The sequence below is a fragment of the Tachyglossus aculeatus genome, chromosome 1 (genome assembly GCF_015852505.1).
Source record: "Tachyglossus aculeatus isolate mTacAcu1 chromosome 1, mTacAcu1.pri, whole genome shotgun sequence".
NCBI classification, from domain to species: Eukaryota; Metazoa; Chordata; class Mammalia; order Monotremata; family Tachyglossidae; genus Tachyglossus; species Tachyglossus aculeatus.
Genome location: NC_052066.1, coordinates 67,887,362 through 67,912,472, shown reverse-complemented (window position 1 = coordinate 67,912,472; position 25,111 = coordinate 67,887,362). Strand labels below are relative to the sequence as shown.

At 53.4% G+C, this 25,111-nt stretch overlaps 1 protein-coding gene and 1 pseudogene across 3 annotated transcripts in view; one reads left to right on the top strand and one right to left on the bottom strand.

Moving 5' to 3' along the window:
- ABCF3 (ATP binding cassette subfamily F member 3) overlaps window positions 1-20,814 on the top strand; it is a 33,422-nt gene extending 12,608 nt beyond the window's left edge. The window contains exons 3-22 of one of the 3 annotated variants that reach the window (XR_005451852.1): window positions 400-479; window positions 583-629; window positions 794-891; window positions 3,875-3,997; window positions 4,115-4,381; window positions 8,502-8,582; window positions 8,675-8,734; window positions 8,829-8,885; window positions 9,084-9,106; window positions 9,221-9,276; window positions 10,114-10,314; window positions 10,402-10,478; window positions 11,254-11,298; window positions 11,392-11,524; window positions 13,285-13,373; window positions 16,222-16,313; window positions 16,942-17,074; window positions 17,588-17,675; window positions 18,887-19,774; window positions 20,034-20,814. Coding sequence is in view for 2 of the 3 variants with exons in the window: in XM_038749497.1 (XP_038605425.1) it covers window positions 400-479; window positions 583-629; window positions 794-891; window positions 3,875-3,997; window positions 4,115-4,381; window positions 8,502-8,582; window positions 8,675-8,734; window positions 8,829-8,885; window positions 9,084-9,106; window positions 9,221-9,276; window positions 10,114-10,314; window positions 10,402-10,478; window positions 11,254-11,298; window positions 11,392-11,524; window positions 13,285-13,373; window positions 16,222-16,313; window positions 16,942-17,074; window positions 17,588-17,675; window positions 18,887-19,045 (1,909 nt within the window). In the remaining variant the exon portion in view is untranslated. Of the gene's footprint in view, window positions 1-399; window positions 480-582; window positions 630-793; window positions 892-3,874; window positions 3,998-4,114; window positions 4,382-8,501; window positions 8,583-8,674; window positions 8,735-8,828; window positions 8,886-9,083; window positions 9,107-9,220; window positions 9,277-10,113; window positions 10,315-10,401; window positions 10,479-11,253; window positions 11,299-11,391; window positions 11,525-13,284; window positions 13,374-16,221; window positions 16,314-16,423; window positions 16,484-16,941; window positions 17,075-17,587; window positions 17,676-18,886 lie in introns of those variants that run through there. The other 2 variants (XM_038749497.1, XM_038749511.1) reach the window with 2 other exon arrangements.
- LOC119937081 lies at window positions 5,729-5,841 on the bottom strand (annotated as a pseudogene).
- Window positions 20,815-25,111: the final 4,297 nt, after the last annotated feature.

The following is a 25,111-nucleotide window of genomic DNA, read 5'->3' as shown; positions in this document are numbered from 1 at the left end:
TACATGTATACATGCATGCACACATGCATACATACGTACACACATACACATACATACGCGCACACACATACATACACACATACACATGCATACACACATACATACATACATACACACACACATGCATGCATACATACATACATGCTTACATACATACTCCCTCCCTCCCTCCCTCCCTCCCGAGCAGCTACTGCAAGTATCATTACTCGGGAAGCCAAAGGCTCCGAAGCTGGGCGTTCCCCCCGGGCCTCGGGCGGACGTAACAGGCCCGCGTGAGCCCGCTGTTGGGCTCCGTGGGGCCGACCTGGGCTGCCCAAGCGCTCAGCACAGTGCCCCCGCGCTCCCCAAATACGATCGCTCGCCCGACTGATTGCCCCCCAACCCCCGGACTGTCCGCAGGGCCGAGCCGCAGGCCCAGGGCCCCAGCCAGGTGCTCCTGGATGCCCCCATCCAGCTGTCCAAGATAGCGGACGCCTACGGTGAGTGGGGGCAGTGGGGGAGCCGCCCGTGCCCGCGCCCACGCCCGCGGGGCGGCCCGTCTCCCGGCGGAGGGTGGCAACCGCGGCCTCTCGTTGCCCGTAGATTGCGGCTCCGAGCGCCCGGGACCGCCCAAGAGAGACCCGTCCTCGGTAAGGGCCGGCCGAGGGGAGCGGGAGGGGGCCGCGCCGCCCACTCGTCGTCGGTCGTCTCTATTGAGCGCTCACTGGGTGCGGAGCACTGCGCTAAGCGCTTGGGGAGTCCCAGTCGGCGGCATCGAGAGACGCTCACTCGCCCCGGGCTCCCCCGGCTGCAGACGGTGAACGCCAAAAAGCTGGAGAAGGCCGAGGCGCGGCTGAAAGCCAAGCAGGAGAAGCGCACGGAGAGGGACACCCTGAAGACCGGCGGCCCCGGGTGAGTTCGGGGAGGGGGCGGGGGCCGGCCTCCTGGGCCTCCCCTCTAGCGATCGATCCATCGATCGATCGTATTTATTGAGCGCTTGCTGTGTGCAGAGCACTGGACTAAGCGCTTGGGAAGTCCAAGGTGGCCGGAGCGGGGGGTGGGATAAAAGCAGCGTGAGAGGCCTGGTGGGTGTGCGCTGGCCTCCCTGTCCTCCCCTCCACGGGACTCCTAATAATGATAACGTCGGTATTTGTTAAGCGCTTACTATGTGCAAAGCACCGTTCTAAGCGCTGGGGGGGGACTACAAGGAGATAATAATAATAATAATAATGGCATTTGTTAAGCGCTTACTATGTGCAGAGCACTGTTCTAAGCGCCGGGGGGAGATACAAGGTGATCAAGCTGTCCCACGGGGGGCTCACAGTCGTCATCCCCCATTTTGCAGATGAGGGAACTGAGGCCCAGAGAAGGGAAGTGACTTGCCCGAGGTCACACAGCAGGCATGTGGCGGAGCCGGGATTCGAACCCCTGACCTCTGCCTCCAAAGCCTGGGCTCTTCCCCACTGAGCCACGCTGCTTCTCTAAGATGAGGTTGTTCCACGTGGGGCTCGCAGTCTTCATCCCCATTTTACAGATGAGGGAACTGAGGCACAGGGAAGTGACTTGCCCAAGGTCACAGAGCAGCGGGAATGATAGAGAAGCAGCGTGGCTCAGTGGAAAGAGCCCGGGCTTTGGAGTCCTAGGTCATGGGTTCTAATCCCGGCTCCGCCAGTTGTCAGCTGGGTGACTTTGGGCAAGTCACTTAAGTTCTCTGTGCCTCAGGTACCTCATCTGGAACATGGGGATTAAGACTGTGAGCCTGATTACCTTGAAACCTCCCCAGCGCTTAGAACAGTGCTTTGCACATGGTAAGCGCTTAATAAATGCCATAGTTATTATTATTATTAGACGTGGGGGGGAGCTGGGATTCATTCATTCATTCAGTCATATTTATTCATTCATTCATCCATTCAATCGTATTTATCGTATCTAGACTGTGAGCCCGCTCTTGGGTAGGGACCGTCTCTATATGTTGCCAACTTGTCCTTCCCAAGCGCTCAGTCCAGTGCTGTGCACACAGTAAGCGCTCAATAAATACAACTGATTGATTGATTGATTGATTGAGCACTTACTGTGTGCAGAGCACTGTACTAAGCGATTGGGAAGTCCAAGTTGGCAACATATAGAGACGGTCCCTACCCAACAGTGGGCTCACAGTCTAGAAGGGGGAGGCAGAGAACAAAACAAAACGTATTAACAAAATAAAATACGTAGAATAAATATGTACAAATAAAATACATAAATAAATAGAGTAATAAATACGTACAAAAATATATAAAAATAATAATGGCATTTATTAAGCGCTTACTATGTGCAAAGCACTGTTCTAAGCGCTGGGGAGGTTACAAGGTGATCAGGTTGTCCCATGGGGGGCTCACAGTCTTCACCCCCATTTTACAGATAAGGTACCTGAGGCCCAGAGAAGTTAAGTGACTGGCCCAAAGTCACACAGCTGACAGTTGGCAGAGCCGGGATTTGAACCCACGAACTCTGACTCGAAAGCAGGTATACAGGCATATACAGGGATTCGAACCCATGACATCGGACTCCCAAGCCCGTGCTCTTCCCACTGAGCCACGCTGCTTCTCACACTGACTCTTGCGGGGTGAGGGAGAAGAAGTGAAGCAGCGTGGCTCGGCGGCAAGAGTCACTAAGTGGCAAGAAGTGGCAAGGCTTGGGGGGCAGAGGTCGTGGGTTCTAATCCTGGCTCCGCCACTCGTCACCGCTGTGACTTTGGACCACTTCTCTGGGCCTCAGTTCCCCCATCTGGAAAATGGGGATGAAGACTGTGAGCCCCACGTGCGACAACCTGATCACCTTATATCTACCCCAGCGCTTAGAACAGTGCTCGGCGCATAGTAAGCGCTAGAGAAGCAGCGTGGCTCAGTGGAAAGAGCCCGGGCTTTGGAGTCAGAGGTCATGGGTTCAAATCCCGGCTCTGCCAATTGTCAGCTGGGTGACTTCGGGCAAGTCGCCTCACTTCTCTGGGCCTCAGTTCCCTCATCTGGAAAATGGGGATTAAGACTGGGAGCCTCCCGTGGGACAACCTGATTGCCTTGTAATCTCCCCAGTGCTTAGAAGAGTGCTTTGCACATAGTAAGCGCTTAATAAATGCCATTATTATTATTAACAGATACCATCATTATTATTATTCTTATTATAAGAGTAACGTGAGAGGCCCAGGGAGGATTGATGGGCAAGCGCTGGCCTCCTGGTCCTCCCCTCTATAGGGCTCTGGGGGGTGGGGGGATGATAAGAGCCGGGGATCATCATCATCATCAATCGTATTTATTGAGCGCTTACTGTGTGCAGAGCGCTGTACTAAGCGCTTGGGAAGTACAAGTTGGGGATGATTAAAGAACAGTGCTTTGCACATAGTAAGCATATCTTGTACCTATCTATTCTATTTATTTTATTTTGTTAACATGTTTTGTTTTGTTGTACTATGTACAGTGCTCTGCACATAGTAAGCGCTCAATAAATACGATTGATTGATTGATGGTTTTGTTGTCTGTCTCCCCCTCCTAGACTGTGAGCCCACTGTTGGGTAGGGACCGTGCCTAGATGTTGCCGACTTGGACTTCCCAAGCGCTTCGTCCAGTGCCCTGCACACAGCAAGCGCTCAATAAATACGATTGATTGATTGATTGGTTAATAAATGCCAAAATATGATTGATTGATTGACTGATTGATTAATAAACGCCATTATTATTATTATTACGGACGTAAATGCCATTATTATAATATTATAATAATATTATATTATTAATTATTGAGATATTATTATCATAATTAGGACGTAAGTGCCATTATTATGATATTATAATATTATATTATTAATTATTGATATATTAGTATTATTATTATGGGACGCACGCTGACCTTTCGGTCACAGGGCCCTCGAGGAGGCGTCGGCCAGCCAGGCGGGCAGCAGGAAGGAAAGCCGCCTGGAGTCGTCGGGCAAGAATAAATCCTACGACGTCCGGATCGAGAACTTCGACGTGTCCTTTGGAGAGCGGTGAGTAGAGCGAGGGGCCGAGGGGCGGGGGAGAGCTCAGCGGGGGTCGGCGGGACTCGCCGTCGGCTGCGGCCCCGACCTCCCGTGGCCCCCCGCCCGCCCCGTCTTCCTCCCCAGGGTGCTGTTGACGGGGGCGGACGTGAACCTGTCCTGGGGCCGGCGGTACGGGCTGGTGGGGCGCAACGGGCTGGGCAAGACCACCCTGCTGAAGATGCTGGCCACCCGGAGCCTGCGAGTCCCGGCCCACATCTCCCTGCTGCACGTGGAGCAGGAGGTGGCGGGGGACCAGACGCCCGCGCTGCAGAGCGTCCTGGAGAGCGACGCCCTCCGGGAAGGGCTCCTGGGCCAGGAGCGCCGGCTCAGCGCCCGGATCGCCAGCGGCGGGTGAGACCCTCCTGCCTCCCCCTTCCAGACCGTCAGCCCGCCGTTGGGTAGGGACCGGCTCTCGAGGTTGCCAACTTGGACTTCCCAAGCGCTTGGTACAGTGCTCTGCACACAGTCAGCGCTCAAGAAATACGACTGATGATGATGATGGTGAAGAGGACGCGCTCCCTCCCTCGTCACTCATCCGTAGTCCCCGGGGGCTCACTCGGGAGAGTACAGCACGGCAGACTAATAAGAAGAAGAAAGGCATTTGTTAAGCGCTTACTATGTGCAAAGCGCTGGGGAGGTTCCAAGGTGATCAGGTTGGCCCACGGCGGGGGCCTCACAGTCTTCATCCACATTTTGCAGATGAGGGAACTGAGGCCCAGAGAATAATAATAATAATAATAATAATGGTGTTTGTTAAGCGCTTACTATGTGCAAAGCGCTGTTCTAAGCGCTGGGGAGGTTCCAAGGTGATCAGGTTGTCCCACGGCGGGGGGCTCACAGTCTTCATCCACATTTTACAGATGAGGGAACTGAGGCCCAGAGAAGAATAATAATAACGGCGTTCGTTAAGCGCTTACTATGTGCAAAGCGCTGTTCTAAGCGCTGGGGAGGTTCCAAGGTGATCAGGTTGGCCCACGGCGGGGGGCTCACAGTCTTCACATTTTACAGATGAGGGAACTGAGGCCCAGAGAAGAATAATGATAATAATGGCGTTTGTTAAGCGCTTACTATGTGCAAAGCGCTGTTCTAAGCGCTGGGGAGGTTACAAGGTGATCAGGTTGGCCCATGGCGGGGGGCTCACAGTCTCCACATTTTACAGATGAGGGAACTGAGGCCCAGAGAATAATAATAATAATAATGGTGTTTGTTAAGCGCTTACTATGTGCAAAGCGCTGTTCTAAGCGCTGGGGAGGTTCCAAGGTGATCAGGTTGGCCCACGGGGGGCTCACAGTCTTCATCCCCGTTTTGCAGATGAGGGAACTGAGGCCCAGAGAATAATAATAATAACAGCGTTTGTTAAGCGCTTACTATGTGCAGAGCGCTGTTCTAAGCGCTGGGGAGGTTGCAAGGTGATCAGGTTGTCCCACGGCAGGGGGCTCACAGTCTTAATCCACATTTTACAGATGAGGGAACTGAGGCCCAGAGAATAATAATAATAATAATGGTGTTTGTTAAGCGCTTACTATGTGCAAAGCACTGTTCTAAGCACTGGGGAGGTTACAAGGTGATCAGGTTGGCCCATGGGAGGCTCACAGTCCTAATCCCCATTTTACAGATGAGGGAGCTGAGGCCCAGAGAAGCGAAGTGACTTGCCCAGAGTCACACAGCTGACAATTGGCGGAGCCGGGATTTGAACCCATGACCTCTGACTCCAAAGCCCGGGCTCTTTCCATTGAGCCACGACGTATCAGATAGTAAACTGATAAGAGCAGATACTACGCTTGATCTTAGCCAAAAGGCCGAGAAGCAAAGTCACACAGCCTGGCGTAGCGGTTAGAGTCAGAGGAGTCTTGGGTAGGGACCGTCTCTATACGTTGCCAAATTGTACTTCCCAAGCGCTTAGTACAGTGCTCTGCACACAGTAAGCGCTCAATAAATACGATTGAATGAATGAATGAATGAAAGGAGTCAGAAGGTCATGGGTTCTAATCCCGGCTCCGTCACTTGTCTGCTGGGTGACCTTGGGCAAGTCACTCCTCTAGGCCGCAGTTACCTCATCTGGGAAATGGGGATTGAGACTGTGAGCCCCACGTGGGACAGGGACTGTTTCCAACCAATTTGCTTATATCCACCCCAGCGCTCAGTACAGCGCGTGGCACGTGGTTAGCGCTTAATCGTATTTATTGAGCGCTTACTGTGTGCAGAGCACTGTACTAAGCGCTCGGGAAGTACAAGTTGTCAACATAAAGAGACGGTCCCTACCCAACAGTGGGCTCACAGTCTTAATCAATCAATCGTATTTATTGAGCGCTTACTGTGTGCAGAGCACTGTACTAAGTGCTTGGGAAGTACAAGTTGGCAACGTATAGAGACAGTCCCTACCCAACAGTGGGCTCACAGTCTAGAAGGGTTATTAACAATAAACAGACACGTTCCCTGCCGAAAACGAGGTTACAGTCAAGAGGGAACAACCGTCACCCCTCAGTAGTCCGTCTCCGATGGCCCCCCGAGGCCAACGTCCTCTAGACCGTGAGCCCGTTGTTGGGTAGGGACCGCCTCTGTATAATAATGGCATTTATTCTGCACTTACTATGTGCAAAGCACTGTTCTAAGCGCTGGGGAGGTTCCAAGGTGATCAGGTTGGCCCACGGGGGGCTCAAAGTTTTCATCCCCATTTGACAGATGAGGGGACTGAGGCACAGAGAAGTTGTGACTTGCCCAAAGTCACACAGCTGACAAGTGGCGGAGCTGGGATGTTGCCGACTTGGACTTCCCAAGCGCTTAGTACAGTGCTGTGCACACAGTAAGCGCTCAATAAATATGATTAAGTGAATGAATGAATGGACGTGTACTGTGGCCTAACCACGTGGCCGAGACTCACTTCCAGGGGGGGCGGACAGTTGTCTGGAGGCCCCGAGGCTGCGGGGACCGCTGGGCCACATCTTTTAGACTGTGAGCCCACTGTTGTGTCGGGCCTGTCTCTATATGTTGCCAACTTGTACTTCCCAAGCGCTTAGTACAGTGCTCTGCACACGGTAAGCGCTCAATAAATATGATTGATCCGCCCCCCACACGTGTGCCCGGGCCCTTCAAAATATATCTCAGACTCACCTTCGCCCTGACCCCATCCCCTGCCGAAAATTTCTCTCACAGAAGCACCTTGGGTTTTCCGCAAGGCCATCTCAGCCCACCCTGGCTGGTTTGACTCATCATCATCATCATCATCATCATCAACAATCGTATTTATTGAGCGCTCACTATGTGCAGAGCACTGTACTAAGCGCTTGGGAAGTACAAATTGGCAACATAGACTCTCCCAAGTTCTCAGTATAGTTAAGCGCTTCTGCACACAGTAAGCGCTCAATAAATCCGATTGGATGAATGAATGAATCACTCAATAAGTAGGCTTGATTGAATGGTGTCAAACTAGCTCTCTTCCTCCCTTCAAAGCCCTTCTGAGCGCTCACCTCCTCCAGGAGGCCTTCCCAGACTGAGCCCCCTTTTTCCTCTCCTCCTCCCCATCATCCCCCTTCTCTGCCCTACCTCCTTCCCCTCCCCAGAGCACTTGTATAGATTTGTACAGATTTATTACTCTATTTAACTTGTACGTATTTACAACTCTATTTTAGTAATGATGTGCATATAGCTATAATTCTATTCCGACGGTTTTGACACCTGTGTACATGTTTTATTGTCCGTCTCCTCCGTCTAGACTGTGAGCCCATCGTTGGGTAGGGACCGTCTCTATATGTGGCCGACTCGGACTTCCCAAGCGCTTAGTACAGCGCTCTGCACACAGTAAGCGCTCAATAAATACGACTGAATGAATGAGTGAATGAACTCAATTCACTCCCCAGCCCAATTTAAACCAACGGGAGGCTGATTCAACGCTCAAGGTGCAAACCTGACTGTTGCCCCCGTCCCACATGGGGCTCACAGACTCGATCCCCGTTTTATAGAAGAGGAAACCAAAGCGTAATGAAAAGCGAAGTGACTTGCCCGAGATCACACAGCGGGCAAGTGGCGGAGCTGGGATTAGAACTCAGGTCCTCCGGCTCCCATATCCTCTGGGCCACACACTGCTCCTCGACTGAACACCCGGTCCCCGAGACCTATCTTGGAATTTCTTTTCAACGTGCCGGTGGGGCCGCCGTGTGCATCCCATTTCTGACCCTCTCCGCCTCCCGCTGAGGAATTCCATCCGGAGGGGAGGGGCCTCTGCCGGGAAGGCACCACCACCAGCAGATCGGGTTGGACGCAGTCCCCGTCCCACCTGGGGCTCCCGGTCTCCGTCCCCGTCTTCCAGATGAGGTAACTGAGGCCGAGAGCAGTGAAGTGACTTGCCCGAGGGGAGCGGAGCCGGGATTAGAACTCGCGAGGCCCGTGGTCTCTCCGCTACGCCATGCTGCTGCTTCTGGACCCTCCCGTCCAGGGGCCCTTTTCCCGCTGAGCGGCTTTTCCTTATCCCTAGAGCGGAAGCCCAGGAGGCGGCCCAGCTGGCGGAGATCTACGCCAAGCTCGAAGAAATTGAAGCGGACAAAGCACCTGCCAGGTAGCGGGCCGTCCCTCCTCCCCGCGCGGCCTCCCGCCGTTCCTTCTGCCCAGGCCCCCGTCCCCCACCACGTCCCTCCCCTTGTCCCGCAGGGCGTCCGTCATCCTCGCGGGCCTCGGGTTCACCCCCAAGATGCAGCGGCAGCCCACCCGGTAAGCGTCCCCCGCGCCACCCGGCCCGAAGGTCGGACCCCGGGCCCGGTATCCCCCCCCGCCACTCTCTAACCGCGGATCTCCTCCTCTCCAGAGAGTTCTCCGGTGGCTGGAGGATGCGGCTGGCCCTGGCCCGAGCCCTGTTTGCCAGGTGAGTGAGGGCGGTGGCCCGGTGGGAGATCTCGCCGGGGAGCCTCGCGGGTCACCCCTTGGGCTCTAGACCACCGACTCCTCGTGGGCCACGACCCGATCACCCAACTCCGTTGCCTTAGTATTCTCCCAAACGGGTAGTACGGTGAGCGCTCAGTAAATACCTTTGATGGACTGATTCCGCTCCTCTCTCCTTCAGGCCCGATCTTCTGCTACTGGACGGTGAGTCTTGGGTGAGGCGCTCCGGCTTGAGAGCCGGCGAGATGGGCCGCGCCGCTCTCGGGGAGGGTGGGGGATCCCTAGGCTTCACCCCCGTTCCCCCTCCTGTCCCCTCAGAGCCCACCAACATGCTGGACGTGAGAGCGATCCTCTGGCTAGAGAACTACCTGCAGGTGGGTGGTGTCGGAAGAACGATGGCCTTCGTCAAGCGCTTACTATGTGCCCAGCACCGTTCTGAGCGCTGGGGTGGACGCAGGCTAATCAGGTTGGACCCACCCTGTCCCACATGGGACGCCCGGTCTTCATCCCCGTTTGACAGATGGGGGAACTGAGGCCCAGAGAAGTGAAGGGACTTGCCCAGGATCGCAGAGCAGAGAAGTGGCGGAGCCAGGATTAGAACCCAGGTCCTTCAGACTCCCAGGCCGGGCTCTATCAGCTAGGCCACGCTGCTGAGGATTCATTCATTCATTCATTCAATCGTATTTATTGAGCACTTACTGTGTGTAAAGCACTGTACTAAGCGCTTGGGAAGTACAAGTTGGCAACATATAGAGACGGTCCCTACCCAACAGTGGGCTCACAGTCTAGAATAATAATAATAATAATAATAATAATAATAATAATAATAATGGCATTTATTAAGCGCTTACTATGTGCAAAGCACTGTTCTAAGCGCTGGGTAGGTTACAAGGTGATCAGGCTGTCCCCAGGAGGGGGGGGCTTACAGTCTTAATCCCCATTTTCCGGATGAGGTAACTGAGGCCCAGAGAAATTGCCCAAAGTCACGCAGCTGACAATTGGTGGAGCTGGGATTTGAACCCGTGACCTGTGACTCCAAAGCCCGGGCTCTTTCCACCGAGCCACGCTGCTTCTCCAAGATGGCAGTCTAGAGGATGGCAGTTTGGGGGGCGGCCAGAGGAGGGATCTGGGGGTGGGGAAGGAGGGCGAGGGGGGCGGTCCGTCGTCGATGTCCCGGGGCATTCCGCGTCCCCGACCTTCCCCGTCCCTAGACGTGGCCGTCGACCATCCTGGTGGTCTCCCACGACCGGAACTTCCTGAACGCCGTGGCCACGGACATCATCCACCTGCACAGCCAGCGGCTGGACGGCTACCGTGGCGACTTTGAAGCCTTCATCAAGAGCAAACAGGAGCGGCTGCGCAGCCAGCAGCGCGAGTACGAGGCCCAGCAGCAGTACCGCCAACACATCCAGGTGGGCCGGGGCCGGGGCCGGGGCCCGCAGGGGACCGCGGATGCCAGGCCGGGGGCTCGGCTGACTCGCGCTCTCCTCCGTCCCAAGGTGTTCATTGACCGGTTTCGCTACAACGCCAACAGAGCCTCTCAAGTGCAAAGTAAACTCAAACTGTTGGAGAAGCTGTGAGTATCAAGGACAGCCGCTCCCCCCGACCAGTTGGGTCATTCATTCATTCAGTCGTATTTATGGAGCGCTGACTGTGTGCAGAGCACTGGACTAAGTGGAATGCCCTCCCTCTGCCCATCCGCCAAGCTAGCTCTCTTGCTCCCTTCAAGGCCCTGCTGAGAGGTCACCTCCTCCAGGAGGCCTTCCCACACTGAGCCCCTTCCTTCCTCTCCCCCTCCTCCCCCTCTCCATCCCCCCATCTTACCTCCTTCCCTTCCCCACAGCACCTGTATATATGTTTGTACATATTTATTACTCTATTTTATTTGTACATATCTATTCTATTTTATTTTGTTAGTATGTTTTCTTCTCTGTCTCCCCCTTTTAGACCGTGAGCCCACTGTTGGGTAGGGACTGTCTCTATATGTTGCCAATTTGTACTTCCCAAGCGCTTAGGACAGTGCTCTGCACATCGTAAGCGCTCAATAAATACGATTGATGATGATGATGATGCTTGGGAAGTCCAAGTTGGCAACGTATAGCGACGGTCCCTCCCCAACAGCGGGCTCACAGTCTAGAAGGGGGAGACAGACGACAAAACAAAACATATAAACCAAATAAAATAAATAGTCTAGAAGCACCTGGGCCCCCTCACCTTCCCAGACTTCCCGGCTTCTTCCGGCCTCCATCCCAGGCCTGCCTCCCATCCTGTCCAATTCCAGGCAGTTTCCCCCAAACCTCAGCGCTGTCACTGAGACCTTACACCTCACCTGCCCCGTCTCTCCACCTCAGGCCGGAGCTGAAGCCCGTGGACAAAGAGTTGGAGGTGGTTTTGAAGTGAGTAGGGCATCGAGGGCGGGAGCGACGGGGGCCCCGGGAAGCGCGAGTCGGGCCCCGGGGAGCCCGCGGACCCTCCCGTCCCCTCCGCAGGTTCCCGGATGGCTTTGAAAAGTTCTCCCCGCCCGTGCTACAGCTGGATGAGGTGGATTTCTACTACGACCCCGACCACCTCATCTTCCAGCGCCTGTCCGTCTCTGCCGATCTCGAGTCCCGCATCTGCGTGGTATGGCCGCCGCTGCCTCCTCCTCATTCATTCGATCGTATTTATCGAGCACTCACTGTGTGCAGAGCACTGTACTGAGCGGTTGGGAAGTCCAAGTTGGCAACATATAGAGACGGTCCCTACCCAGCTGCGGGCTCACAGTCTAGCAGGGGGCGACGGATATTAAAACATGTAGACAGGTGTCAAAACCGTCGGAATAAATAGAATTATAGCTCGATTCACTCAATTGTATTTATTGAGCGCTTACTGTGTGCAGAGCACTGTACTAAACGCTTGGGAAGTCCAAGTTGGCAACATATAGAGACGGTCCCTACCCAGCTGCGGGCTCACAGTCTCGCAGGGGGAGACGGATATTAAAACATGTAGACAGGTGTCAAAACCGTCGGAATAAATAGAATTATAGCTCTATTCACTCAATCGTATTTATTGAGTGCTTACTGTGTGCAGAGCACTGTACTAAGTGCTTGGGAAGTCCAAGTTGGCAACATATAGAGACGGTCCCTACCCAGCTGCGGGCTCACAGTGTAGCAGGGGGAGACGGATATTAAAACATGTAGATAGGTATCAAAACCGTCAGAATGAATAGAATTATAGCTCTATGTACATCATTAATAAAATAGAGTAGTAAATACGTACATCCCCCTCTTCCTTCTGCCCCAACACAGTGATGGGGTGCTGGGAAAGGTTGGGGCCTGCCAATCAATCATTTGTATTTATTGAGCGCTTACTGTGTGCAGAGCACTGTACTAAGCGCTCGGGAAGTACAAGTTGGCAACATATAGAGACAGTCCCTACCCAGCTGCGGGCTCACAGTCTAGCAGGGGGAGACAGATATTAAAACATGTAGACAGGTGTCAAAACCGTCTGAATAAATAGAATTATAGCTCTATGCACATCATTAATAAAATAGAGTAGTAAATACGTACATCCCCCTCTTCCTTCTGCCCCAACACAGTGATGGGGTGCTGGGAAAGGTTGGGGACTGCCAATCAATCGTTCGTGTTTATTGAGCGCCTACTGTGTGCAGAGCACTGTACTAAGTGCTCGGGAAGTCCAAGTTGGCAACATATAGAGACAGTCCCTACCCAACAGTGGGCTCACAGTCTAAAAAGCCACGGTGGGGAAGATGGGGTTCAGCCGCTGCTGGTCGGGAGGCCGAGTCGGCATCGTGGGAACAGGCTGTGGTTTCTGCAAGGGCAGGGACCCGGCTGCAACCTTGTCCTGCTGTGGGTGCCCAGGAGCTCAGTACAGCGTACCGCACGTAGTTAACACCGATGAGCCTGGCACCGCTTGTCTTGGCAGAGCCCTGGGTGGCAAACCGAAGGCGCCTCGGATTCCTGGGGTGCGGGAGAGGGACCCTTGGATAGTAGTGGTGGGGTCCTTGCTCGGACGCCGAGAAGCAGCATGGTCTAGTGGCTAGAGCCCGGGCCTGGGCGTCAGGAGGACCAGGCTCTGCCGCTTGCCTGTTCTGTGCAAGTCGCGTCTCTTCTGTGTGCCTCAGTTCCCTCATCCGTAAAATGGGGATTAAGACTGGGAGCCCCATGGGGGACAGGGACTGCATCCAACTTGATTAGGTCGTGTGTACCTCAGCGCTTCGTACAGTGCCTGGCTCATAGTGAGTGCTTAACAAATAGCATAAAAAAAAAAATTAAAAAACCCCACTCGCCGCGTCCACCCTGATCTGTCTGTATGCACTCCGGCGCCGCTTGGCACAGAGCAAGGGCACAACAAATGCCACTATTGTTACTGTTTTCCTGCAGGTTGGGGAGAATGGATCCGGAAAGTCTACCATGCTAAAGCTGCTAATGGGAGACCTGACGCCTGTACGGGGGATCAGGCATGCTCACAGGTAAACCGTCTCTCCCTCTTTCTTCCTCTCTCGCTCGCTCTCTCGTACATCCGCCACCACCCTATCTCCATCCCTCCCGGAGCGCCCACCTTTCAGTTTGAGTGCGGGGGCCAACTTGGGGGCTGAGGCCTGGGAAGAAGGAAAAGACTGGTGCGGGGCAAGAGAAAAGGAAGAAAGAGAGCGGGGAGGGAGGGAGAGAGAGGAAAAGGTTCTGACCAGACAGTGCTTCTCCTCTTTTGGGCACCCCCGGCCCAAAGGCAGCCCGTTCTCGCCCCCCTGCTCCAAGTGGCCGTGGAGAGGGGCCGTGGGCCCTCCGGGGAGCCGGTCAGAGGCCAAGCAGGGCACCAGCTTTTTGCCTGGGTAGCGCGAGAGTGGCCACGGTCACGGTGGAAGCGGTCTAGGGCTTGCGGCGTTGCCCCCTGCCCCAGGAAGCTGGATCCCCAGGCCACCCGGGCAAGGGGGCAAGGTGGGCAGACGGTCCCTCTCATGTCACCTCCGCTTGGCTCCTCTGGGCCAAGCCGCTCACCGTCCCCCTCTCATCCCCCCATCCTCTCACAGCAGCCCCACCTTAGCTGGCTACTACTGCGCGCCTCCAGGACAGTCGTGAATCGGTGGATCCCTGGGCCAGAGGCTAATAATAATAATAATAATAATAATAATAATAATAATAAAAATATTTAACAGTAATGATTGTGGTGTTTGTTAAGCGCTTACTATGTATATATGTCTACAGATTTATTACTCTATTTTACTGGTCCATATTTACTCCATATTTACTATTCTATTTATTTTGTTCATGATGTGCATCTAGCTGAGTGTCCACTGCTAGACTTTGAGCCCGCTGTTGGGTAGGGACCGTCTCTATACGTTGCCAACCTGTACTTCCCAAGCGGTTAGTACAGTGCTCTGCACACAGTAAGCGCTCAATAAATGCGATTGAATGAATGAATGAATCCCTCCACCCTCTCACAGCAGCCCCACCTTAGCTGGCTGCTACTGCGCGCCTCCAGGACAGTCGTGAATTGGTGGATCCCTGGGCCAGAGGCTAATAATAATAATAATTAACAGTAGTGATTGTGGTGTTTGTTAAGTGCTTACTATGTATGTATGTCTGTACAGATTTATTACTCTGTTCATTTTACTTGTCCATATTTACTCCATATTTTCTATTTATTTTGTTAATGATGTGCTTCTAGCTGTGAGTCCACTTCTATATGAGCTGTGAGACCATCTCACAGAGGAGCACCCTCCGCTCCTCCGCCACTAATCTCCTCACCGTGCCTCGTTCTCGCCTGTCCCGCCATCGACCCCCGGCCCACGTCCTCCCCCGGGCCTGGAATGCCCTCCCTCTGCCCATCTGCCAAGCTAGCTCGCTTCCTCCCTTCAAGGCCCTACTGAGAGCTCACCTCCTCCAGGAGGCCTTCCCAGACTGAGCCCCTTCCTTCCTCTCCCCCTCTTCCCCCTCTCATCCCCCCCATCTTACCTCCTTCCCTTCCCCACAGCACCTGTATATATGTATATATGTTTGTACATATTTATTACTCTATTTTACTTGTACATATCTAGCCTATTTATTTTATTTTGTTAGTATGTTTGGTTTTGTTCTCCATCTCCCCCTTTTAGACTGTGAGCCCACTGTTGGGTAGGGACTGTCTCTATATGTTGCCAACTTGGACTTCCCAAGCGCTTAGTACAGTGCTCTGCACACAGTAAGTGCTCAATAAATATGATTGATTGATTGATCTCTATATGTTGCCAACCTGTACTTCCCAAGCGCTTAGTACAGTGCTCTGCACACAGTAAGCGCTCAATAAATACGATTGAATGAATGAATGAATAAATACCATTGAATGACTCTAGCTTTATTTCTGTTTATTCTGACGACCTGACGCCTGTCCACGTTTTGTTTTGTCATCTGTCTCCCCCTTCTAGACTGTGAGCCCGTTGTTGGGTAGGGACCGTCTCTAGATGTTGCCAACTTGTACTTCCCAAGCGCTTAATCCAGTGCTCTGCACAAAGTAAGCGCTCAATAAATACGATTGAATGAATGAATGAATGTACAGATTTATTACTCTATTTATTTTACTTGTCCACATTTACTATTCTACTTATTTTGTTAATGATGTGCATTTAGCTTTAATTTTATATGTTCTGATGACTTGACAGCTGTCTACGTTTTGTCGTCTGTCTCCCCCTTCTAGGCTGAACTCGTCAGGTAGGGACCGTCTCTATATGTTGCCGACTTGTACTTCCCAAGCACTTAGTACAGTGCTCTGCACATAGTAAGCGCTCAGTAAATACGACTGAATGAATGAATGAATCATCATCATCAATCATATTTATTGAGCGCTTACTGTGTGCAGAACACTGTACTAAGCGCTTGGGAAGTACAAGTTGGCAACATATAGAGACAGTCCCTACCCAACAGTGGGCTCACAGTCTAAAAGTGAATGAATGAGTGAATGTGCCAGGCACCGTATTAAGCGCTGGGGTGGATACAGGCAAAATCGAGTTGGACACAGTCCCCGTCCCACGTGGTGCTCCTGATCTCGTTCCCCATTTTGCAGAAGTGGTAACCGAGTTACAGAAAAGGGAAGGGACTCGCCCGCGGTCGCGCAGCGGACAGGTGGCGGAGCCGGGATTAGAACCCGTGACCTTCTGACACCCGGGCCTGGAGTAGATCCATCCCGTGGTGGTCAACCCCAACCTCTTTCCGGCTCCGAGGGGCCATCCGAGCCAGCTCCGAAGTCCTTGAGGGCAAACCAGATGATGTCGCCCATTTCCCCCCGTCCCTCCGCGGGAGGCACGCGGCCCCGGCTCACCTCACCCGTCTCGCCCCGTCCTTCAGGAACCTGAAGATCGGCTACTTCAGCCAGCACCACGTAGACCAGCTGGACCTGACCGTCAGCGCCGTGGAGCTCCTGGCTCGCAGGTTTCCCGGTGAGTGGCCGGGGGCACCGAGCAGGAAGAGCCGCGCGGCGGGGGCTCCCACGGGGCTCCCACGGGACTCCCACGTGCTTCCTGTTGCTTGTTGCCCCCGTCTGAAATAGGTGATGATGGAGTCTACCGCGGGGAGCGGCAAACGACCCCAACCACTGAGTAGCCCCCAGGTGGGAATGGTGCTGCTATTCCTAGGAGCAGGGCTCATCCCAGGGACCCGGTGGCCCTGGGCGAGCCGGCGTTCTCGTAGCCCCCGGCTCAGTCCCGCAGGACGGCCGTTTAAAGTACGGCCGAGCGGCGGTTCCGGTCCTCGGTGGCCGTCCCTCCCCGGACCGAGGGTGGGGGTGGGGATCGGTTCCGGCCGTCCTGCTGCGCACCACTCCCAACCCAGGAACCCACCCCGAGTCTGGGGCCTGGGACCCTCCGCCTTCAGGGACCCCCCCCCCCGCCGCCGCTGGTGCCGGGGGACGGGCGGAGAGGGGGTGCCTCAGGGAGCTGCCTCTCGGACGAGGCAGACGTGGGCGACCGACCGCCTGCTTGTCCTGTCCCGGAGGCAGGGCTCTCGGGGGCGGGGAGGGGGACGTGTCGGGGAGCGGCCGGGACGTGACTAGGGCGGGGTGTGGCGCAGGCCGGCCGGAGGAGGAGTACCGTCACCAGCTGGGCCGCTACGGCATCTCGGGGGAACTGGCCGTGCGCCCCGTGGCCAGCCTCTCCGGAGGCCAGAAGAGCCGAGTGGCCTTTGCCCAGATGACGATGCCCTGGTAAGAGCCGAAACCCCGTCTCCTGAACCCTCCTCCGCGGCCCGTCCTCCATCCCTCTCTCCGACTCCACCCCTCCCTGACCTGACCGGGAGGCAGCGAGGCGCAGTGGACAGAGCCGGGCCTGGGAATCAGAAGGGCCCCGGTTCTGATCCCTGCTCCTCCGCTTGTCTGCTGTGTGACAGTGGGCAAGTCACTTGGCTTCTCTGGGCCTCAGTTCCCTCCTCTCTAAAATGGGGGTGGAGACTGTGAGCCCCGTACGGGACGGGGACGGTTTCCAGAGCCCCGTACGGGACGGGGACGGTGTCCAGAGCCCCGTACGGGACGGGGACGGTGTCCAGCCTGATTCGCTTGTATCCACCCCAGCGCTTTGTACAGTGCCTGGCACGTAGTAAGCACTTAACGAATGCACAGTTATTATTATTCACCCCCCATCCCGCTCCCAGATGGCCTCCGACAGCCGCCTGTGGCGGGTGGCCCCCGGTCCCACGGGCGATTTTGGCCTTTCTCTTCCAGTCCCAACTTCTACATCCTGGACGAGCCCACCAACCACCTGGACATGGAGACCATTGAAGCGCTGGGCCGGGCTCTCAACAAGTTTCAGGTGAGGCCGCCGTCCGTCCCGCCCCCTGCCATGAGAAGCAGCGTGGCCTTGGAGCCAGAAAGTCCTAGGTCCTGATCCCAGCTCCACCACGTCCCTGCTGTGTGACCTCGGGCTAATCACTTCACTTCTCTGTGCCTCAGTTCCCTCATCCACCAAATGGGGATTGAGACTGTGAGCCCCGCACGGGCTAGTGACTGTGTCTGATTTGATTGGCTTGTTTCCACCCCAGCGCTTAGTACGGCTAAGCAACGTGGCTCAGAGGAAAGAGCCCGGGCTTTGGAGTCAGAGGTCATGGGTTCAAATCCCGGCTCCGCCACTTGTCAGGTGTGACTTTGGGCAAGTCACTTCACTCCCGTGGGCCTCAGTTACCTCATCTATAAAATGGGGAGGAAGACTAGCACCCCATGTGGGACAACCTGATGGCCTTGTATTCCCCCCAGTGCTTAGAACAGTGCTTGGCACATAGTAAGCGCTTAACAAATACCATCATTCTTTGTCTCCCCTCTGGGCCTCAGTTTCCGCATTGGTAAAATGGGGATAAAGACCGTGAGCCCCCCATGGGACAACCCGATCACCTTGTAACCTCCCCAGCGCTTAGAACAGTGCACGTAGTAAGCGCTTAACAAATACCATCATTTTTTGTCTCCTCTGGGCCTCAGTTCCCTCATCGGTAAAATGGGGATAAAGACCATGAGCCTCCCATGGGACAACCCGATCACCTTGTAACCTCCCCAGCGCTTAGAACAGTGCACATAGCACTTAATAAATGCCATCATTATTTATTATTTATTTTACGGCGCCCGGCACATAGTAAGAACTTAACAAATACCCCGATTATGACGATGACGATCGTAACATCCTCATCTTTAACCAATACCCGGATTATCATCATCATCAATCGTATTTATTGAGCGCTTACTATGTGCAGAGCACGGTACTAAGCGCTTGGGAAGTACAAATTGGCAACATATAGAGACAGTCCCTACCCAACAGTGGGCTCACAGTCTAAAAGGGGAGTCTAAAAGGGGATTATGATGATGATGATGATTACTAGTCTTCTAGACTGTTAGCCCACTGTTGGGTAGGGACTGGCTCTATATGTTGCCAACTTGTACATCCCAAGCCCTTAGTCCAGTGCTCTGCACACAGTAAGCGCTCAACAAATACGATCGATTGATCGCTCCATCCTCATCCTCCTCACTTCCCTGTAGGGCGGCGTGATCCTGGTGTCGCACGACGAGCGCTTCATCCGGCTGGTGTGTCAGGAGCTGTGGGTGTGCGAAGGCGGGGGCGTCACCCGCATCGAGGGCGGCTTCGACCAGTACCGGGACCTGCTGCAGGAGCAGTTCCGGCGGGAAGGCTTCCTCTAGGCTCGCCCGGGGCACGGACACCGGCTCCCCCGGGCCTCGGTCGGGCCGCGCTGGGTTCCCCTCGGGACCGGGGATGGCTTTGATTCCTCGCTTTCCTCTCCCCTCAGCCGGGGCTCCCTTTGCACATCCCGGGGAGCCCTGTCCAAGGGGCCTGTCTCCCTTCTCGGGGGGGCAGGGGGAGGTTCACTGGGCTCTCTGTGGCCAGTCTGTAAATAAACCTGCCCCACGCCCGCCTCGTCTGCCCTGCTCCCTGGGGGAGGAGCCCCGCCTGCTCCCTGGAGGGGACCCGGTCCGCTCTTGGGAACTGTGGCTTGGGCACGGCCGAGAAGCGGAGTCGCGGAGGATGAGGTTGGTTCGGAGGATGGTGGTGAGAGGAATGGAACTGGTGTCCCAGTGGCCCGTGGGTTCTCCGAGGGAGGGCAAGAAGGCTGGGGCTGTTCCTTCCTTCCCTCCCTCTTTTCCTTCCCTTCTTCCCCCTTCTCCCTGGCCCCCAGCCTTGGATTCCCCCCTACAGAAACCACATAAGAGCCAAAAGAAGCTCCCTGGGTCCTTCAGGGAGTGACAGAATCACCCACTCGTCGCCCCCAAGGTGACTGAGCACCCTCCTCCTCTCGCCCAGCCTTTTAGTCACTCCCTTGTCCTAGCGTCGTCAGAGACGGCCGACTTCAAGAAGCCCTGACGCCGCCTCTCCTCCTCGGGACCGGAGGCCGCATTTTGGCAGCCGCCTCGGTGAGCGTTCCAGGACGCAATTAGGCTCTGTCTCTTGGAGGCCACGTCCCTCTCTACCCTTGAATATTTCATGACTTTTTGGCCCCGAAAGCTACTGACTAAGGTCCACGCCTCAGCTGAAGTGTCAGGCTTCTCATCTCGCCTCCTCTGTGATCTCTGCCTCCTTAGAGCCTTCCCTCTCTCCAGCCAATTCCTTCCCTACCCCGGATCCTGCCGGGCCAGGATGGAATGGCTACTGGTTCTTGCTCATCTCCCACAGTTGCTCCGATGGCGAGTAGTATGATCCCCTGCCCTCTCCATCCAGTGGGGCCCCTGTTCTTCGGCAGTAGCAGTCCCTACCGTGCACACGGCGCTGTACGAGGAACTTGGGGACCACAAGATAAAGGCAGATGCCACCATCCCGACCCTAAAGATGCTTACTGTCTCCCTTTTCCCTTTGCGATTCCTCGGTTTTGGGATCTGATTTGAGGGGGCCTGAGGGAATCATCTTTTTTTTCGTTTTTCATCTCCCACCCGACCCTCGCTGTCACTAACTAGGAGTTGGTTACATTCTCAGCCTAGTCGGATCTAGTTAAAATCGGAATCTCCAGCAAACGGATTTGCCTCGCGTAGATCAGGACTCCGAACGTGAAAGTTCCTAGAAGGAGGATATCCGGGGAGGCAGCGAGTTGATTTGGAAGCGGACCGTCTAAGGGATCTGGGTTAGGCTTTGGGAAACCGGAGCTGGCGGTAAATCAGGAAGAGGAAGGGAACTAGAATTCCTAGGATCCCTTCTGGTCCCATAACAGCCCTGGAAGGCTACAGTTTTATGGTGAGAAACTGATTTGATCGTGTGACACTCCTAGGAGCCTGCTTTGAGCTTTCGCGATGCTATATAGGACTAAGCTTCACCTTTTAAACCTGAAACCTAACAATACCCTCCCTTATTACAGAGAACTGGGTTCCCTTTATTCCAGATGATCTTTAGAATTTACTGGCTCTGTGCAGAGCAGTCAATGGGATTGAGCGCTTACTGTGTACAAAGCACTGTACTGAGCACTTGGGAGGGTGTAATAGGATTCATAGACAATCCCTGCCCTCGAGGAATTTACAACCAAGATCCTAAAATTCATTCATTCATTCATTCAATCTTATTTATTGGAAGGGCGTAACAGGATTCATAGACAATCCCTGCCCTCAAGGAATTTACAATCGAGATCCTAAAATTCATTCATTCAATTGTATTTATTGAGCGCTTACTGTGTGCAGAGCACTGTACTAAGCGCTTGGGAAGTCCAAGTTGGCAACATATAGAGACGGTCCCTACCCAACAGTGGGCTCACAGTCTAGAATAAATTACAGGTAGGAAACTGATGGAATCTAAAAATATGTATGTAAGTGCAGCAGTGGGATGTGAATACCCACTTGCTTGGGTGATGTGGAAATGCCGAGGGAGATGATGATAATAATGCCATTTATTAAGTGCTTACTATGTACAAAGCACCGTTCTAAGTGCCGGGGAAGTTACAAGGTGATCAGGTTGTCCCAGGTTTGTCCCACGTGGGGCTTGCGGTCTTCATCCCCATTTTACAGATGAGGGAACTGAGGCCCAGAGAAGTTAAATGACTTGCCCAAAGTCACACAGCTGACAATTGGCGGAGCCGGGATTTGAACCCGTGACCTCTGGCTCCAAAGCCAAAGTGCTGTTTCCACTGAGCCGTGCTCAGATGGTGTCTCTATATGTTGCCAACTTGTACTTCCCAAGCGCTTAGTACAGTGCTCTTCACACAGCAAGCGCTCAATAAATACGATTGATTGATTGATTGATCTCTATATGTTGCCAACCTGTACTTCCCAAGCGCTTAGTACAGTGCTCTGCACACAGTAAGCGCTCAATAAATACGATTGAATGAATGAATGAATGAATGGGAGGATGAAAGATTGAATGAACAGGGTTGTGTTTTCAAAAGGGAATTGTAGACGGGGAGAAGAGTGATCCGCTGGCCGGGAAGGGAAGGAATCCCAAATGGAAGGGAGAACATAAACAGCAGGTCAGCGCTGAGAGATGAGAATGAGGCCCAAGTGGGTAGAGGGGAGAAGCAGCGTGGCTCAGTGGAAAGAACCCGAGCTTTGGAGTCAGGGGTCATGGGTTCAAATCCTAGCTCCACCACTTGTCAGCTGTGTGACTTTGGGCAAGTCACTTCACTTCTCTGGGCCTCAGTTCCCTCATCTGGAAAATGGGGATGAAGACTGTGAGCCCCCCATGGGACAACCTGATCACCTTGTAACCTCCCTAGTGCTTAGAACAGTGCTTTGCACCTAGTGCTTAAAATTCTATCATTATTATTATTATTATTGGCCTGAGCAGGAAAGCGTGTGAGCCAGGGTGTGGTTGGAGAGTAGGGGGCATAAGTAATAATAATAATAATGATGGCATTTATTAAGTGCTTACTGTGTGCAAAGCACTGTTCTAAGCGCTGGGGAGGTTACAAGGTGATCAGGTTGTCCCACAGGGGGCTTACAATCTTCATCCCCATTTTACAGATGAGGTGACTGAGGCACAGAGAAGTGAAGTGACTTGCCCAAAGTCACACAGCTGCTAATTGGCAGAGCCGGGATTTGAACCCATGACCTCCGACTCCAAAGCCGGTGCTCTTTCCACTGAGCCACGCTGCTTCTCTCAAGTAGTGAGGAGGAAGGTGTTTGGGTGCGTTAAAATGCGTTGAAGCCAAAGAACAGGGTTTCTGCTTGATACCGAGAGGAATGAGCACCCACTGGAGATTTTTTGAGAAGCGGAGAGATGGGCACGTAATTTTTTAGACAACTGATCCGGCTAAGTGTGGACTGGAGGCAGGGAGGCCTGCGAGGAAGCTGATTAAATCGCCGTCAGGCTACGATGAGTTTGAATAATAATAATAATAATGATGGCATTTGTTAAGCGCTTACTATGTGCAAAGCACTGTTCAAAGCGCTGGAGGGGATATAAGGTGATCAAGTTATCCCACCTGGGGCTCAGTCTTAATCCCCATTTTACAGATTCATTCTTTCATTCAATTGTATTTATTGAGCGCTTTATGCAGAGCACTGTACTACTGCAGAGCAATGAGAAGCAGTGTGGCTCAGTGGAAAGAGCCCGGGCTTTGGAGTCAGGTCATGGGTTCGAATCCTGGCCGTGCCACATGTCTGATGTGTGACCTTGGGCAAGTCACTTAAATTCTCTGAGCCTCAGTTCCCTCATCTGTAAAATGGGGATGATGACTGTGAGCCCCGCGTGGGACAACCTGATCACCTTGTATCCCCCCCAGCGCTTAGAACAGTGCTCTGCACATAGTAAGCGCTTAACAAATGCCATCATTATTATTATTATTATTACTAAGCGCTTGGGAAGTACAAGTTGGTGACATATAGAGACGGTCCCTACCCAATGAGGTAACTGAGGTTGAGCTAGCATGGTGGCAGTTTGGATGGAGGGGGGACAGATTCTGGAGGTGCCGTGGGGGCAAGATTGACAGGGTTTGGCAACAGGAGGAGTGGTGTGGTGGGGACGGGATGTTGAGAGAAGAATCAAAGATAATCTCCCGGTTACGGGCTTGAGAAACAGGGAGGGTAGCGGTCGTGTCGATTGTGAAGCTGCTTAGAGAAGCAGCGTGGCTCAGTGGAAAGGGCACGGGCTTTGGAGTCAGAGGTCATGGGTTCAAATCCCATCTCTGCCACTTGCCAGCTGTGTGACTTTGGGCAAGTCACTTAACTTCTCTGTGCTTCAGTTCCCTCATCTGTAAAATGGGGATGAAGACTGTGAGCCCCCCGTGGGACAACCTGATCACCTTGTAACCTCCCCAGCGCTTAGAACAGTGCTTTGCACATAGTAAGCGCATAATAAATGCCATTATTATTATTATTATTATTGTGATGGGAAAGTTAAGCGGAGGAGAGGGTTTGGGAGGGAAATTCAGCCCATCGTGTTCAGTTTTGGACATGCTGAACTTGATGGGCTGAACGGGGACCTCCCTTTAGAGCCGTAGAAGAAGTGTTGTAGAGGCGGATTTGGGAATCATCTGCTTAGGGACGGTAGTTGAAGCTGCGGGAGCAGATGAACTCTACAAGAGAGAAGCAGCGTGGCTCAGTGGAAAGAGCACAGGCTTTGGAGTCGGGTCATGGGTTCAAATCCCGGCTCTGTCACTTAGCTGTGTGACTTTGGGTAAGTCACTTCACTTTTCTGAGCCCCACTTACCTCATCTGAAATGGGGATGAAGACTGTGAGCCCCCCATGGGACAACCTGATCACCTTGTAACCTCCCCAGTGCTTAGAACAGTGCTTTGCACATAATAAGTGCTTAATAAATGCCATTATTATTATTAGTGGATAGAGCACAGGCCTGGGAGTAAGAAGGACCTGGATTCTAATCCTGGTTCTGCCACATCTGCTGTGGGACCTTGGGCAAGTCACAACTGCTCCATGCCTGTTACCTCATCTGTGAAATGGGGATTAGACTTTATGACTGTGAGCCCACTGTTGGGTAGGGACTGTCTCTATATGTTGCCAGCTTGTACTTCCCAAGTGCTTGGTACAGTGCTCTGCACACAGTAAACGCTCAATAAATACGATTGATTGATTAACTGTGAGCCCTATGTGGGACAGGGACTGTGTCCAACCTGATTAGCTCTTATCTACCCGGGCACTTATTACAGTGCCTGGCACATAATAAACACCTGACATGTAGAGAAGCTTAGAGAAGCAGGGTGGCTCAGTGGAAAGAGCCAGGGCTTTGGAGTCAGAGGTCATGGGTTTGAATGCCGGCTCTGCCGCTTCTCAGCTGTGACTCTGGGCAAGTCACTTCCCTTCTCTGTGCCTCAGTTCCCTCATCTGTACAATGGGGATTAAGACTGTGAGCCCCCCGTGGGACAACCTGATCACCTTGTAACCTCCCCAGCGCTTAGAACAGTGCTTTGTATATAGTAAGCGCTTAATAAGTGCCATTATTATTATTGTTATATACCATTATTATTATTATAAGTGCTCAACACCATACAAATGTAAGTGTAGATAGAGAATAACAGGGGACCTAGAACTGAAACTTGGGGAATGTCCCCTGTTTATGGGGTGGGAGTGAGAGGAAGAGCCAGCGAAAGGAGCTGAGGAGGATTTGCCAGTGAGGTAAGAGGAAAACCAGGAGAACCTGGTCAGAAAAAAAACCAAAAAACAATACCGCTTCTGGGAGAAGGGGAAGGTCTTTGGTGTCAAAGGCAGCCTAGCAGTATACGAGAATTAGAACTGAGTTGAGTCTGTTGGATTTGGCAAGATCACGGGTGGCCTCAGAAAGAGCATTCTCCATGGAGTAAAGGAGAAAAAAACTAGAT